This window comes from Rhinolophus sinicus, linkage group LG14 (genome assembly GCF_036562045.2).
Source record: "Rhinolophus sinicus isolate RSC01 linkage group LG14, ASM3656204v1, whole genome shotgun sequence".
Lineage (NCBI taxonomy): Eukaryota > Metazoa > Chordata > Mammalia > Chiroptera > Rhinolophidae > Rhinolophus > Rhinolophus sinicus.
Window position 1 is genome coordinate 49,303,916 of NC_133763.1, and position 17,001 is coordinate 49,320,916.

Consider the following 17,001-nt stretch of genomic DNA (forward strand, 5'->3'; position numbering starts at 1 on the left):
ATGTTAAGTAAAAACAAGCCAGACACAAAAGACTACATATTGTATGATTCCATTTATAGGTAATGTCCAGAATAAGCAAATCAGTAAAGACAGAAAGTAGATTAGTGGTTGCCAAGGGCTGGGAGGAGGGCAAGCAGATGATAGGGATGCAAATGGTTAGTGACTGATGATGGCTATGGTCTTCTTTTTTGGGGTGGTAAAATGTTCTGAAATTAGATAGCAGTGATGGTTGTACAATCCTGGAAATACACTAAAAAACTGATGCAAGAAAATCAAAGAACTATATACATGGAGAGATATTCCATGATCATGGATAGGAAGACTCGATATTGTCAAGATGTCATTTCTTCCCAACTTGATCTATAGATTCAATGCACCCTAATCAAAATGTCAGCAAGTTATTTTATGGATATCAGTAAACTGATTCTGAAGTTTATATGCAGGGGCAAACAACCCAGAATAGCCAACACAGTATTGAAGGAAAAGAACAAAATTAGAGACCTGACACTACCTGAGTAATCAAGACAGTGTGACCTTGATGAAAGAATAGACAAATAGATCAATGGAACAGAATAGAGAGCCCCAAAATAGATCAACAGAATATAGTCAACTGATTTTTGACAAAGGAACAAAGGCAAATCAATGGATAAAGTGTAGTCTTTTCAACAAATGGTGCTGGAACAACTGAACATCCACATGCAAAAAAATGAATCTAGATACAGACCTTGACACCTTTCACAAAAATTAAAATAGGCCTAAATGTAAACACAAAACCATAGAACTCCTAGAAGATAACATGGGGAAAATCTAGATGGCCTTGGCTTTAGTGATGATTTTTTTTAGATACCATTACAACACAGATAATGAGCCATGAAAGAAAGAATTGAAAAATTGAACTGCATTTAATTTTAATTAAAAACTTTTGTTCTGCAAAAGACACTGTTAAGAATGAGAAGACAAACTGCTCTTTTTTTTTCTTCTCTTTTTTCTATCCTTCATTTTGGAATTGGCTGCTGACCTATCTTCCACACCACTAATCCTGACTTCTGCCTCATTCAGACTGCTGTTAAATATACCCAATGGGTTCTTATTTCCAGTTATTGTAATTTTTATGTTTAGAATGTCCACGTGATTGTTTTTTATAGATTTCAGTTCTATGTTGGACTAAATTGTCCATCTCTTCATCTTTGCCCATCTTTTCCTCTTTTCTTAAATTTACTAGTCATAGTTATTTAAAGTCCTGTCAGTCTGGCTCTGTTTCTGTTAACTTTTAATGTTTAGTCATTTGGATTTGATTTTTAGCATGCCTCATAATTTCGTATTGGATCCTAGACATTGTGGATAAAAATAATTGTAGAGGCTCTGGGAAATATTATCTACCTCCAAAAAGTTAAGTTTTGTTCTAGTAGGCAGAAAGAATGCTGGCAGATCACTTTGATGCTGGAAAGACTTGGTTTTAAGCTTTGTTAGATCTATTTCAGTATTGTGTTTACTCTAAGGATGTGGCCTTTTTTTGGATCTCAACTCAGTGTTGAGCCCTGGGTGTCTCTCTACCTTGGAAAGGCTTGAAGTCCAATGGGATGTTGGATGCTGAAATCTCTGCTTAGCTCATTAGCCTCCACACTGCTGTTTTCTGGCCTCTTGCTTTGTGCATGCTGGGCTTCGGAACTGGCCCCTAACCTGAGGGCATTTGTACATAGGTCATTGAGCTACTTCTCTCCATTCTCTTCTCTCTGGGAGTTCTCCCTCAAATCAGCCACTTTGGCAGCCCTCAGTGTTGTCCTTTGACTCTTTAGCCCAGTCCCCTTTTACGTGACCTTTATTCCCTAGCCCCTGACTTGGGAAGTTCCCTCAGGAGAAGAATCCCAGGGTGAATACGGAGCTCACCTCATGTGCTTCTCTTCTCTCAAGGTTGGGAGATTCAAGTCCTGCCTGCTTTGGTTACTCTTCGATGTCTTCAAAGAGTTGTTTTTATATATTTTTTCTATATGTGTATACATACACTATTTATGTATTTATAAATATAGCCTATTCTATCCCACTCCCCCCACCCAGGGAGCAAGAGTTAGTCTGGTGCGTGCTACTCCATCTTGGCTGGAACTGGAAGGTTTTGCAGGTCTTAGCTTTTGGGTTTGCAGTGATTCCACTGAGCTGTTCATTTGCCTCAGCTAGTAAAGATGGCATATTCTCTTTAAGGAACCTCATTTCTCCTAATTGGTGCATTAGATAAAATCTATCACTCATCTGTGGGCGGAGCCAAAGCCTGAGTTCTCTAGAACAGCAGCGTCAGCTAACTAATAGAAGCCCCATTGCAAAGAATTAGGTGGTAAAGAATGAATGGAAGTCAGGAAGCATAGACACTGAATGAACCCAGTGTATTTATTTAAGCAAATTGGTTATAAAGGGAAGTGAGAGAGATGGTGGTTAGAGGGGAAAGGACTTTGTTTTAGGGATGAGAAGACCCGAGTATGTTTCTAGGCTGGGGATGGGATAGATTTGGGGGCGGGGGAAGAGAGGTAAATGTATAGATTAAGTTGTTAGGAGATTTGAAAGAAAGAATGAGATAACCTGATAGTACCATTTTCTGGAGGCAGTTGGAATTATGATGGGAGGGACCACTGAAAGAAATAGTACAGAAGTAGAATTAAAGATGGGATGAGGGGGATGAGTCTCTAAAGACTCCTAGGCTTGGGGCTTGGGCAGCTGGGTAGATGATAGTGTTGGGGTTGAAAAACAAACAAACGAAAAACAACCTGAGGACTGAACAGCAGATTTGGGAGGAAAAATGAGTTGAGGATGCGTTCAGCTTTGTTCACACTGAGTAAATACATCAACAATGATGGCAATTGCCTGCAAACCTTGGGATCCGTATTATCCACTGCAAAGATAAACCTCCCTAGCAGGCTTGTGCTATGTCGAATAGTGGAGTAGAAGCATTCTGCTTTGCCGGAGACCTACTATCTTCTACTGTGTTTCCCTGAGAATAAGACCTAGCCGGACCATCAGCTCTAATGCATCTTTTGGAGCAAAAATTAATATAAGACCCTGTCTTATTTTATAATTAATATAAATTAATTTATAAATTAAGACCTGGTCTTAATTTATATAAGACTGGGTCTAATATAATATAATACCAGGTCTTATGTTAATTTTTGCTCCAAAAGACGCATTAAAGCTGATGGTCCGGCTAGGTCTTATTTTTGGGGAAAGGGTATATTACCCAGAGGACATTGTGTAATATAAGAAAAGGGTTTTCAGAACATTTATTGGAGGATCTGTTTGACTGATGAACTTTTTTTAACCATGAAAGCATTCCCTTGACTTAATGGTGGATACCAAGCTATATGTACTTTCCTGTGTATGACTTCATGAAAAATGGCAATCAGATGTCTCAACTGAAAGGAAAACAGGTTGTTTAGGAGAAAGCTTTTTACAATAAAGGGAAAATTGAAAGGAGATGTAGCTTTTTAAAGAGGGAATGAGGGAGAAAGGGCGCTAGCCAACAACCTGGAGAAGTGATTCTCGGGAGAAAATAAGAGGATGACCGGTTTGAAGGGAGGAGAAGGACAAAAACCGGGAAAATATGGAGAGAGGATGTGAGACAAGGAAAAACCGTTTGAGGTTGGAAATGGAGGACGGTGACAATGGAGCAGACAGGACGAAGAAAAGAATGAGGTCTGGGAACGGAAAGGTCTCCACGTTGTGGCAGTGGGTGGAGGGCGAACGCGAGGTGATAGAGGTGCGGAGGCAGCGTGGGTGTCAGTGGGACAGGGACCCGGCAATCTGGGCGGAGCAGGTGGCAGAAGCCGCGCGCAGGAGGCCTCGTCCTTCCAGGTCTCCGCCGCCACAGTGGCTGCGGGAGTGGATGGCTGTCCTCGTCCAGAGGATGCGCCCTGGCGGTGCGGGAAGACCAAGCAGGGACGGCAGCTAGGACTGGGGTGGCCAGGCCCGGGGAATCCATGAAGAGGACCGATAGCGGGTCCTCCTGCCGCCGCCGCCGCCGCTGCGACTGCAGCTGCCCCTGCCGCGCGTCCTGCCGGGCGCGCCACGCGCCTCACTGGTCCGGAGACGCGGCGCGAGCCCCCCAGTCCTCGCGGCGGGCTCCCGGCCCGGAAAGACGGCCTCCGGAGCCGGCCGGGAGCTGGGCAGCGGCGGCCGAGGAGGAAGAGGCAGCCGCGGCGGCTGCACCCTGGATGAGGTGAGAGCACCGCGGGGTCCCGGGGCTGCAGATGGCACTGCGCGCCGGGCAGGAGAACCGCTCCTGGGGCTGCAGACCCGGGCGCCTGGGAGAGCTTGGTGCGCAGTGACAGGTTGGAGAAGGTTGGAAGGCACAGGGATGTGGGGAGGGGGATGATGGAGGGGGAGCGACAGTGGGGAGTCGCCTAGAAGTAAAGGTGTGGCGCCGGATTGTACCAGACCAAAGCTGGGGAAACGCAGGCTCTGTCCCAGGGTGTTTGCTTCACGTGTAGACACTCGCTTTGTTGGCGGAAACGAGGTTGAAGGCCATGCCTGCTGGGTTGTCAAAGGAGAGAGGAACGAGCACAGGATTCAGGAGGCGATGCCAGGATGGAAACGTCAGTAATAGTAAAAGAAGACGAAGGATCAGGAAGCGTACCTCCGCTTACACCCTCTTTTCTTTCTTTTTTGTTTTTTAAATTAGATACAGACTGCAGGGTGTAGGTTGGTGATGGTCCTTTTTTCCTAGGCCACCTCTCCCCCTGCAGAGCTGGAGCCCTACCTATTGGGGGGGGGGGGGGGAGGCCGCACAGCACAGACCCTTCCGTGGCTCTGGCTTGGAAGACCAGACACGTTGGCCCCCAATTTTCTTCCTGTAGCAGCTGCAGGATGAAAATCTGCCGTACACGATTTTTAATTTTTTTTTTGGAGAAGAGACAGATTGTGCTGCTGCATTTTTTGAAATAAACATTTCCTTGTCATAGCATCTTTGGCTTATTCTTCTATGGGAGGCCAGCTCTCCTCAATCCAACGACAAGGAGACAGTGATTTCAGTCTCTAAGCTGCCATGAACTAATTGGGATCTGAGAAGCGATACTTCATTTCTCTAGGCCGGTTTCCTATGCATAAAATCAGGATTTGCATCTTTGGAGAATTAATTGCGGGTCTAAATATTAGTGGGCTCTGTATTCTGTGTTAGAGACTATGCGTCATTTGTGAACTAGGCAACTTAGTTTATTCACAGACAGTTAATTGTATTTATTCCACACACTATCCACTGTTAATTTGAGAAAACTGAGTCAGATATTCCCTCAACAACATTTAAAGGAGTCACATTTCTATTAAGAAACCCATAATCAATTATTGCTTGTAAGAAGGAATAAAGCAAGAAGTAGTCATTATTTGATTTTTTTTTTTTATAAAGTAGAATTTTAGCCCAAACATAGTTACTTTTTTTCAACATGTATTATCTATGGGGTGTTGAATATTTTTCACAGACTACTTGGGAGTTTTTTTTTTAAAGCCTGAAACAAAACGATTTAGCTTGATGTATATTTATAATTTAAAGTCTTCCTAATTACTTTATATACACTGGGGTAAACTTTTTATCAAAAGAAGCATTATTATTGCCAAATTTTAAATAGATCATAACTCCTTGTCATAAAAGTGTGATTTTTTCTTACTGTCTTTGGTAACAAAAAGTGGGTAGGGTTAGAATCCAGTACTCTAAATTGTAGTTTATTTCTTAAAATACGTAGCACCCTTTCATTTTTTCCTTAACAGTTCTCATCTGACAAACCTCTGCATTCATCTTAGTGATGTAATGACGAACCTTGAAATGCTTTTAGACATTTCAGGAATTCCCAAATGAAACTGTGTCAGGAACTTCACCAAGGTCGGTGCTACTTTGATCCTCATTTGAAAATTCTCCAGGAAATGTGTGGCATACTTTTAAAAACATATCTGTCGCAGCTATAGTAGTAGAGGTTTATCGGTATTAGAGGCTTGTACTTGGGTGTGTTTTGGTATCTAGTTTTCTAACTCACAAGCAAGTGAAAAATGGAAGAAAGCAGCACGTTATCAAGATTCGATTTCATTCAGTGTTATTTATTGAGCAACCATGGTGGAGGCCAGTACACAAAGCTGGAAGCAAAACTACCGTCAGGTAACTCAGAATCTTAGAGTTCTAAACTTTGCTCATCTAACTATAGTAGGGAGTAAGTACTATAACAGAAAGATGAACTGTGAACATAAAAAAATAAATAAAAGGATCTGTCCGGGGAAAGCTGACTGTCCCAAAAGGCCGCACAAGTGGCATTATCTTGGAAAATATGTCAGAATCTGGTCTTTAGCTGTTGAGTCTATTTCTCAGGCCAATATTAAACAAATCTGCAAGACTACTATAAAAGTCTAGCATGGCAAATTATTAGTTTGTAATGAGGATTCTAACAACTAGACCCTCTTTGTTATTTTAGTGAGGTCTCTTGGCGTACTTGCCCCATTTGGGAGCCAAATAGAACAAGAGAAATTAATCAGTGAATTCTACATTTAAAATGTTTTTAATAGCTTCAAACAGAGTATCAAGGGCTATGAATGCATTCTTTCTTCCCCGGATGGTGTCATTAATAACCAACCTCTCTTCTCATGTATACATTCCTTTTGCTATCTCTCACGTGCTAACATATTCAACCAGGTAATAGGAATCCTTGCGTCTGTTTCAAGTGTCTGAACATCTGTGAACCAGTTTGTCTGCATTGTCAAGTTTAAATTCCAGATGTCAAGCTTACTTTCCTTAGGCAAAATTCATGATGGGGGTAGAACAGTGGGATTGGGGGATCTTGTTATCGCCCCTACAAGCTGGCAATATGAACCACTGATGTGTCTGTCACTAGATGTTAGTTTGCATTTTCTAGAATTTTATATAAATGGGATCATTACAGTACCTACTCTTTGTTTTTCCTGTCTTCTTTCACTCAGTCTAGTTATCTTGAGATTTAGTTATGCTGTTATGGGTATTAATAATTCATTTTCCTTCATTGCTGAATAGTATTCCATTGTATGGATGTGCCACATTTGTTTATTAATTCACCAGCTGTTGGGTTGTTTCCAGTTTGTTTGTTTGTTTGTTTTTGATGGGGGGCTATTACAAATAAAACTGCTGTGAACATTCTTGAACAAAGCTTTGTGTGTACAGGTGCTTTCATTTCTCTTGGGTTAATTTCGAGGCATAGAACAGTAGGCATATGTTTAACTTCTTAAGAAATTGCCAAACTCTTTGTCAAAGGGATTGTTCCTTTTTCATTCCCACTAGCAATGGATGAAGTTTCCCATTTCTCCATTCTTGCCAATGTTTGTTACTGTCTTTTTCATTATAGCCATTCTTGTGGTTGTGAAATCGTTTCTTATGGTTTTGATTTGCATTTCCCTATTGCCTACTGATGTTGAATGTCTTTTCATGTGCTTAATTACTATCTGTATATTTTTGGTGAAGTGTCTGTTGAAATCTTTGGCCCATTTTTTTTCATTGAGTTGTTTGCTTTTTTATTGTTAAATTTAGGAGTTCTTTATATATTCCAAATACAAGGTTTTTTTATATATGTACTTGGCAAATATTTTCTCTTACTCTATAGCTTGTCTTTTCATTTTAGTAACAGTGTCTTTTGAAGACCAGGAGTTTTTAAATTTTGCTGAAGTCCAGACTATCAGATTTTTCTTTTCTGGATTTTACTTTAATATATTATCTAAGGAACCATTGCTTAACCCAAGGCCACAAAAGTATTCTCTTATGTTTTCTTCTAGAAGTTTTATGTTTTACATTTTGGTCTATGATCCATTTTGAGTTAACTTTTGTGTAAAGTGCAGAGTATTGATTAAGGTTTACTTTTTACATGGAGCTATCCAATTGATCCAGCAATATTTGTTGAGAAATCTATCATTTCTGCATTAATTGCCTTGACACTTTTATCAAAATCATTTGACCATATATCTGTATATGAATATTCTATTCTGTTCCATTAATATATTTGTTTAGACCAATACTCTACTGTCTTGATTAATGTAGCTTTATAAGTCTTGATATCATGCAGTGTAAGTCCTCTAACTTTGTTTTTCTTATTCAAAATTGTTTGGGCTATTCTAGGTCCTTTGCATTCCCATATATATTTTGGAACCCAATTCTCAATGTAGACGAAAAGCCTGCTGGGGATTTGAATGGGAGTCTATAGATTAATTTGGAGAGAATCAACATTTTAACAATATTGAGTCTTCTGATCCATAAGCATGGTATATCTGTCCATTTATTTAGATCAGCGGTTCTCAGCTGGGCACAATTGTGTTTCACAAAGGACATCTGGACACATTGTTGATTATCATAACTCACGGCAAGGGTGATAATGTCATTGGGTAGACAGAGGTCAGAAATACTGGTAAACGTCGTGCTGTTCACAGAATAGTACTGACAATGAAGAATTATCCAACCCGACACATCAATAGTGTTGAGGCTGAGAAACCCTCATTTAGCTCAACTTTAATTTCTCCAATTAGTGTTCCATGTTTTTAGTGTACAGGATTTACATTTCTGTGATATACCCCTCAATTCTGTATATTTTTAATTCTATTATAAATGATAATGTCTTTAAAATTTCAGTTTCTGGTTGTTCATTGCTAGTTTATGCTGATTTTTGTATATTGATCCTATATCCTGTAGCTTTGCTAGATTCACTATTTAGTTTTAGTAGTCATTTTGTAGATTCCATAGAATATCCTACATGATGATTATGTCATCTACAGAGAAAGAGAGAGAGAGAAGAGAGAGAGAGAAATATAATTTACTTTCTTTCCAATCTCTATATCATTTATTTTGACTTATTGCACTAGCTAGCATGTATAATACAAAGTTGAATTGAAATAGTGAGAGCAAACATCTATGTCTTGTTCCTGATTTTAGGAGGAAGGCATTCAGGTATTACCTGTAGGTTTTTCATAGGTGCCTTTTGTGTCACGTTGAGGGAGCTCCCTTTTACTCATAATTTTCTGAGAGTTTTCCATTAGCAATGGATGATTAATTTTACAAGTGAAAACTGTACACCACTACCCCTCCTGAACATAGATACAAAAATTATTAACAAAATTTTAGCAGATCTAATCCAACAACATAGAAAGGATAGTTTATCATGACTAAGTGGGATTTATCCCATAACAAAATCAATTTTAACATTCTTACATCAATAAGTGTAATTCACCAATTAGCGGAGTAAAAAAGAAAAACGATATAGACATCTTAATAGATACAAAATTAAACATCCATTCCTTTTTTTAAAAAAAGAGTAAGTCCTTGCCCCCTCCCCCTCCCCCATAACCTCAGGAATGAGTGCAGAGATGGGCCCTTGACTAAAGTTAGTCCAAAGAGGATTTTTCAGAAGCCTCCTGAAGGAGGCAGCTTTTCTGCTAATGGACGTGAACCCGAGGGAAAGTGGAAGCCTGGAGCTGCTGACAGATAACTCGCTACCTGGCAGGCGCTGAAAATACAACCAGCACAGACAATAATTGAAAGAGAGAATTCTATTGTTGAAGGCTCTGTATGAAGCTATATTTGAAACCTCTGATTGAGGTGTTTTGCTTAATCCTAGTTGAAGTTTTATCCCCACTCAGTATGTGGTGAGGTGATGGGACAAAGGGATGAAGGTCCCTGCAATGGAGAAAACCCTGGATAATATTTAAAGTGTCTTCACAGAGGGCTGCATTCACTAGCCAGATGGTGGTAGTGTTCATGGTGGGAAGGCGATGGCAAGCAGGGAGATGTTTGCCTCAGGACACTCCAGCTTCTTCTTCCGTTACTGTTCTCTCAGTCTGCTTTGCCAGAGTTCCAAACAGAATTCTGTAATTTAGATTTTGATCACTGACATCCACGGCAACTGCGTTACCACTGTGATCATTATTACATATATAATTTGCGTTATTAATATTCTTTATTATGCACTTGCTGCATGCCAGGCCATATCCTAGGCAATTAATAAGCATCAGCTCATTTAATTCTCACCACAATTCTGTGAGCAAGATGCTATTATTATCCCTACTTTTATGGAAATGTTGAATAATTTGAGAAGATCTCACAGGTATGAAGCGGTAGAGGTGGCGTCTAATTGGCAGGTGCTAAAGTTTGTTTGACGTGCATTAGAGTAATGATTTTTGTCCATATTTCATGCTTAAAGTTTTTTTTCCCCCTTTCAGTGACCCTAGATTTGCTTTTCCTTAAAAAAACAAGGCAAACAAAAAGCCTTTGCTAGAGCTTTGACGAAAATGGTCTGGTCTCCAAATTAGCATATGAAGTGTGCAAAGTCATCTATTTTAAAATTATAAGCTGCGTTACGAAAATCTGACTTTGTGGGGATTTGCTTTCTTTTCATACGGCAACTCAGAATGAGTGATCTGTTTAAAACAAAAGGAAGTGGGCCTGGGCATGAGCAAGAATCTATCAAAAAACCATCAGAGAGCTCAATATTCAGGTTAATAAAAATGAGCGAGTTGCACATTTCAAAGGAAAATCTGGGACACCGTCAACTAACAAAGATTTAAGGCAAGCTGGGCTCACGGCCCAGAACGACGAGCACATGTGTTCACAGAATGGGGGGCTTTCGTCCACTGTATGTGTGCTCATGCGCACCCACGTTTAACCTCACAATGCTAGCTCAGAGAAAGTAGGCAAGTAAAATGAATGTTAACACATCAAGTGACCTTAGTGTACAAACAGAAACAATACCCTATTTTAGCATCCCCTTAGTCTCCATCATATCCCAATCTATAACATCTTTTTGCCTCATTGCTCTATAAACCCTAACTTTGGAATCTCCAACTGTTAGGTTGGTGCAAAAGTAATTGCAGTTTAAACGGTTAAAAATAATTGCAGAACCGCAATGACTTTTGCACCCACCTAGTAAATATTGCAACTAAAATGTACAGCTTCCCCATAATCTCAACAGGAAAGGTGTTCATGGATTTTACATGTTTTCTAAAAGAAAAGAAATGTTCTTGGTAGTAATTAAAAGCATATTTTGGTGAGAGAGTGCTTAGGCAGCTATCCTACAGAATGGTCTTGCAACGGTACTGCTTACCATTCCCTTAATTTTCACCATAAATCTAGATTTCCTGTTGTGCAGCCTTAAATAAGTGTTCTGAATTCTTTGTCTTTCTTTACTGTAAAGAGACTAATAGCTTCTTTGTGAGTGGGAGGGCTGGGTCTCTAACTCTACAGCATCCCCTTGGATTGTGGGAAGGTTTAGGAGTCTGTGTATCAGTTGTCTATTGCTGCATAACAAATTACCCCCAAATCTACTGGCTGTTATGGTTATTTCTGTGTCAACCTGGCTGGATCACAATGTGCCTAGATATTTAGCTAAACATTATTTCTTGGTGAGTCAGTGAGAGTGTTTCCAGATAAAAGTAGCATTTGAAATCAGTAGATTGAGTAAAGCAGATTGCCCTCCCCAATGTGGGTGGGCGCCATCCAATACGTTGAGGGCCTAAATAGAACAAAAAGATGGAGGAGGGGAGAATTTGCTCCCTCTGCCTGATGGCTTGAGCTGGAACATTAGCTCTTTGACCTTGGACTGGGACTTACACCATGGACTCACTGGGCCTCAGAACTATACCATCGGCTTTCCTGGGTTTCCCACTTCCATACAGCAGACCGTGGAATTTCTCGGCCTGCATAATTGCATCAGCCAATCCATTATAAGGAATCTCTTTCCAATACCAAGAGAGTGATTGCCAGGGATCATTGGGGGCGTCTTAGCGACTGCTGACCACAGTCTGCATCCATTACGTGTACTCCTGGAAATCAGATGAACAATGGGACTTATTGCTTTCCTTCCTTCCTTCTGGAGCAAGGCTAGTACAAATGAAGCACAAAAAGCAAGGAGGAGTGTACCTTCTTTTTACTCTTCTAGTTTGACACAGGCTAGTTTTTCTCAGCCATCAACTTCAGCTCTTCAGTGTCTACACCATGTTTTTCTTTTTCACGCTTCAGTGAGACCTTAAAAGACTTTCACGTCCTTTGGCTTCTCTCCTGTCTCAGCTGGCCCTCGGGACTTCCCTTTCTCCATCCTCCCAGGACAGTTTCCACCTGGTCTGTTCTGGTCTCACAGGCAGAATTTGGATGTCAAGATGGACCAGAAGAGGGACCCTTCCCACAATCCAAAGCTGCAGAAACTGAGCTGAGGAAAGAGGGCCTTGCCTTCAATTGGACTGGACCCTGAGTTACGCTTTAATCAAAGAAAACCGGTGAAGGGACTGTCAAGAACCTGGCAAATGGTTCAGCTCTCTAGGTAGGTTCAGAGCTGTGCCTCCACTGTCCCGCCCAGAGGGTAGGTTAAACAATGGCTCAAGGGACCCAAGACTAGGGAGGCAGTATGGCCCTGGGAGGCAGATGTAGGTAGAGGAGGCAGAAGGCAGGCTGTGGTTGCCCCACCACCAGGGACCGGGCAGGCCATCTGAAGGAAAACACAAATATCTGCTGCGTACAGGTGGCCTGGTAGGTAACCGAAATTGTGAAGCAAGTAGATAAAACCATAGTGGGTGGTGTTGGTAACTGATTACCTGCAGTGTTCATGTCCCATGGCAGCGCCAAACAAGATACCCGGTGGGGCATCGCTGTAGGATAGGTCCTGCCAGCAGGGGGCATCTGTAGATGGTGTGCAGGTTTGGTCCTTGTGGAGGGTCAGCTCTTGCCAAAGGTGAGACTCCAGTCTGATAAAGTTTCTTAAGCAGCTTGAATTCACTAGAACCTGCATAGAAGATGTAGCGCGGCTACTCTGACTTTCCAGCCCATGCGACGGGAAGACTGAAGGTGAGGCAGATTTGGTTTTTGAGAGAGTTGGGGCTCCTCAGGGTTTTCTTAAAATGACAGGCTCCTTGGGTTTGAGTTTCATTAGCAGCAACTCAGGAGGTGACCTGTTCCTTTTTCCCCTCTCCCACCATCTTCCCTTCCCATCTGTTCTGCCACCTCCTGGTGCTCTATACATCACAGAACCTGCCCTTGAGCCTTGAAACTACTTGGGAAGGAGGTTGGAAGAGCTAGCCTTGGCTTGCACACTCAGTTTTGCCTTGTGTTGCCTTAAAGGTGCCACCCGACATTGGCAGTTCATAATGCACAGAGAGATGCTGCCAACAAGGTCAACAGAATGTAGCTCTTGAGAATACCAGTGTAGATGCATCTAAAGGTTTGGCTCTTATCACACCCTCTGGGGCGAGTAACCAGGGCCCCGACCAGAGTGCCGCAAGTAAGGCAGCCACTCCCGGCATCGGGCAAACGCAGAGGCAGATCCTGCTCGTATTTAAAATTTGGATACTTGGTTCATCATGGATCTTTGCATTAATCTTTGGTTAGTCACCTATTGCGTTAAAATATCATTTATCTTACGTACTGAGTTTTTGGCATCCCTTACCTTTTGCACCGTAGGCGAGCGCTGCACTTCTTTCACACTAAGTCCAGCCCTGAACACCTTCACAGCTGAATTAAAAGCTTGAACCAGTTGGACCAGTCCCTCAGCACCAGGACCTTCTGGCCTTGACCTTCTGGCCTTGTTTTTTTCCCCTTCTTCTTCCTCCTGAGAATCCACCAAAAGCCAAGAAATAGAGGAGGCAATCATCCTTTTCTGTATCTCACAACCTCTGATTTAATATCAGCCAGTATTTCTGGGCCTGTTGTGCTATCACAGACCCAGCGGAAAAAGTGGGATATGTTTGTCTAATTTATTTTAGTTGAATCATAGTGGTTAACGTTGGGTTTGTTTGTTCTTTGACTGAACTGATGTGCTGTAGAATGGGGTTATGTCTGACAGCCCCTGTACTAACTTGAACTTTGCAAGGATAAAAGACCATCGAGGTATCCTCCTTTTTTTTTTGTCTAGAAATGCCAGGTGTTTGACCTTGAACTCCACAGCTCAGTATCTTGGCTTCCTTTATGCTAAGATGAAAATTGAAACAAAAGTGAATACACAAATGTGGAATTTTTCTCATTCAAATTTTTCCTTGATTGTGTGAGGCTTTCTGAGGCTGTGTCTCAATATTTCTGAACCCTTGCCAGATGGAAGAAAGGACACACAGCTGTTTGAAACTGCCAAGACATTGACTTCCAGTAGTTCTAAGTGTAAAAGAGGAAATGTGTCTTTGTTGTATGTTTCGCCTTTGTTCTGGGAGTGATTATCTTGATGAGCTGGCTTGGCTGTCAGATTTGAGCCAAAAATCTCCCAGGGTTAGCTGCTGATTCAATGCAGTAGGTAAGTAATTCAATGCAAACGCTTCAGATTCTGCTTAATAGTGACAAAGGCTGACAGGGAGAGGTGATATATTCTTTTACATAATCACAGTAATTAATGATTTGAATTATTCTTAGGAGATACACACTGAAATATGTAAGGGTGAATAGTCTGCATCTTACTTTTAAATGGTTTAGCAGTAATTGTGTGTGGGGTAGGGTGGGGAAAGAGAAAAATGACGAAACGTGAATGATTGGTGAATCAAGTGAAGGATTTACAGGACTTCATTGTATTATTTTTGCAACTTATCTATGTGTTGAAATTTTTTAAATTTTTGTGAAAATTGAAAGTTTTAAAAACTGATTTATGTTACACACACACACACACACACACACACACATCTCCTTAAGGTCCAATCTGTAGAGACAGAGCGTCAGGATTTCTCAGTGTCTGCCAGAATTTTAAATCCAGAGAAATCCATCTTGATAGATCCGGGAACTAGCTAGTAGATAACATGATACAAGAAACAAAGGCAAGGACCATAGCTGTATAGCTGTCTGGTCCTTAGTGATATGTTTTCTAATTCCGAATCCAATCTGAGCCCTAAACTGGGCTCATGCACTGCACTTAGTTGTCATTTCTAAGGGTTTTTGAAGCTGCCTAGATTGCCTGATACGTGGCCCTTGGCCTTGGCGTGGAACTGCTTGTCCCGTCCTGGACAACGAACGTCTCAGGTTTTAGTGATGGTGCAATTGTCATGAATGCCTTGAAAGCTGTTTATGAATTTATCCCAGTATTATTTCTGGCTCCAGAAATGTATTTATTGACCCGCACAGCAGTCCCTTCCATTTTTAAGGCCCAATATCCGTGTTCAAAGCAAGGAGAATCGTCCAGGTAATTGACACAAGCCTTTCTTCACTGTTCTAACCCCCTTCCTAGAAATGTACGTACCACATTTTTTGCCTGAACCCCCTCCTCCAACATCAGATACACGTACGTAGTGGGTGTTGAAAGGAGGAGGGGGGTTGTATGAGTAAATTATCACCAGCTGTCTGAAGGCTTGGTCATACATTTCTTGAGGTTTTTGTTATAGCTGACAGATAAGGTTAGCCAGGGAAGGAGGTAGGTCTGAATAAACACACACACACACACACACACACTCTTCAAGATGGGGAGGTTGGGAGATAAAGGGAGTACTACAAGCTAGAGGAAATAGCTACTCTTTTTGTCACTAGAACTCCAGCCAGGAAGTGAGGGAACCAGTTTATTCAGCTTCCTTGCTAGTGCCTTGGTGTCCTGTGGTAAATCAGGGACCTGAGAAATGGAAAATCAGGGTCACGGGCCCAGCCCTAGAGATCAGTTTGAAGCAAAACTGAAATTAAAATTCATGTCTTCTATACAGGGGTGGAATCCTTCCTGGTATGTAAATATCAATAAAAAAAATAGCCATGATTTATTAAATCCTTAACATGTGCTAGGCAATAAATTAAACACTTTTCATATATTATCTCATTTTGTTCTCTCAACTGCCCTATTAGGTGGTTATTATCATGAACCTTATTTTACAGTTAAGGAAGCTAAAGCACAGAGGTTACATAACCTCAGAAATCACAGGGCTGGCCATTGAGAAGGGGGTGGTTTGTAAGTCTCCCTAACTCTACAGCTAGTAATCGTACCCACTCTGTTGTAACGCCCGGCAGAGACGTCAGCTGTGCTGCACGGCCCTTCCAGATGAATGGGACCCTGGGAAGTCACTCCGAAGAGACTGGGGGCATTTCTCCTTCCACCAGTGACAATTCAAATTTTTTAAACAAAAGCACTGTCTTTTTCCTAATGTCTGATAAAATTTTGTATTACTAACATTTTTCAGATGATACCTTCTTTGTGAAACCTTCAAATTTAATGAATCACTCCCTCTTTTATGTTCCTCTTTGTACCTTTGTTGTAGCACTGAGAGTGTGATGCGTAGTAGGGTTTGATGAATGCCTGCCTGACTTTCCACACTGGCTTTTAATCATGTAACGCAGTGCCTAGCATAGGCTCTGTGTTAGTTGAACTAATGTTGAATTGAATGAACTAAGGTAACCAAATTGCCCCTGAGTTTTATCAGCTTGTGGGAATAAATTAAGTCCCACGAGCCTTAGCTACCTCTGACATCCTCCCTGTTCGTTTAGGAAATGTAGTCTTTTTACAAAATCCCCTTTCCCCACACAAATATTTCTACGTATCCCGAGGGTTGTTTCCCAGTCTCATAAACTGCTCCCGCTTCGGATTTATTGCTCAGAGGCACAGCTGCCACTTCCCCTATGTATAGCCCTCAGAGTCACGCGTGCCCCAGCCCCTGCCCCCTCCCGTGACTGAAGGGTGGAACCTTGAATTCATATTCGGACCTTTGCTTTCTAGGTACTTGCGTGGCCTGGGTAACAGGTACATCCTTCCAAGTCTCAGGTCTGCCTCTTCCTTGGTCGGCCTAATAACACAGGTCACAGACTTGAATTTCTGAACTCTATTGGACAGTTTTTCACTACATGAAGCTCCCGCGTTATTATTCCTGGGAACCGGCTTGTCTTGCTGGCCTGTCCGTCAGCCTCTCTAAGACCCTGTTTCCTCATCTGTACAAGAGGATTGCCTCGCTGGGATGCTCTCGTGACACTTCTTGGTGTCTCCTCATTGCACTCCTCACCATCTGGCCTGTTGTAATGATTTACTTATTGTCTGTCTCTACCAGGAGACTGTACACTTCGTGAAAACAGGGTCTTTGCTGGTTTTTGTTTGTTTGTTTTACTGCTAT

General features: G+C 41.6%; 1 protein-coding gene across 19 annotated transcripts in view; it reads left to right on the forward strand.

Annotated features, from left to right (window-relative positions):
- The first annotated feature begins 3,619 nt into the window (after positions 1-3,619).
- The window catches only part of PDE4DIP (phosphodiesterase 4D interacting protein), a 176,731-nt gene continuing 163,349 nt past the window's right edge, over positions 3,620-17,001 (forward strand). For 12 of the 19 annotated variants that reach the window (XM_019714216.2, XM_074318440.1, XM_019714228.2 and 9 more), the window contains exon 1: positions 3,787-4,198. In XM_019714216.2, the coding sequence (XP_019569775.2) occupies positions 3,960-4,198 (239 nt within the window). In that variant the 5' untranslated portion in view covers positions 3,787-3,959. Of the gene's footprint in view, positions 3,676-3,786; positions 4,199-17,001 lie in introns of those variants that run through there. The other 7 variants (XM_074318437.1, XM_074318448.1, XM_074318458.1 and 4 more) reach the window with 4 other exon arrangements.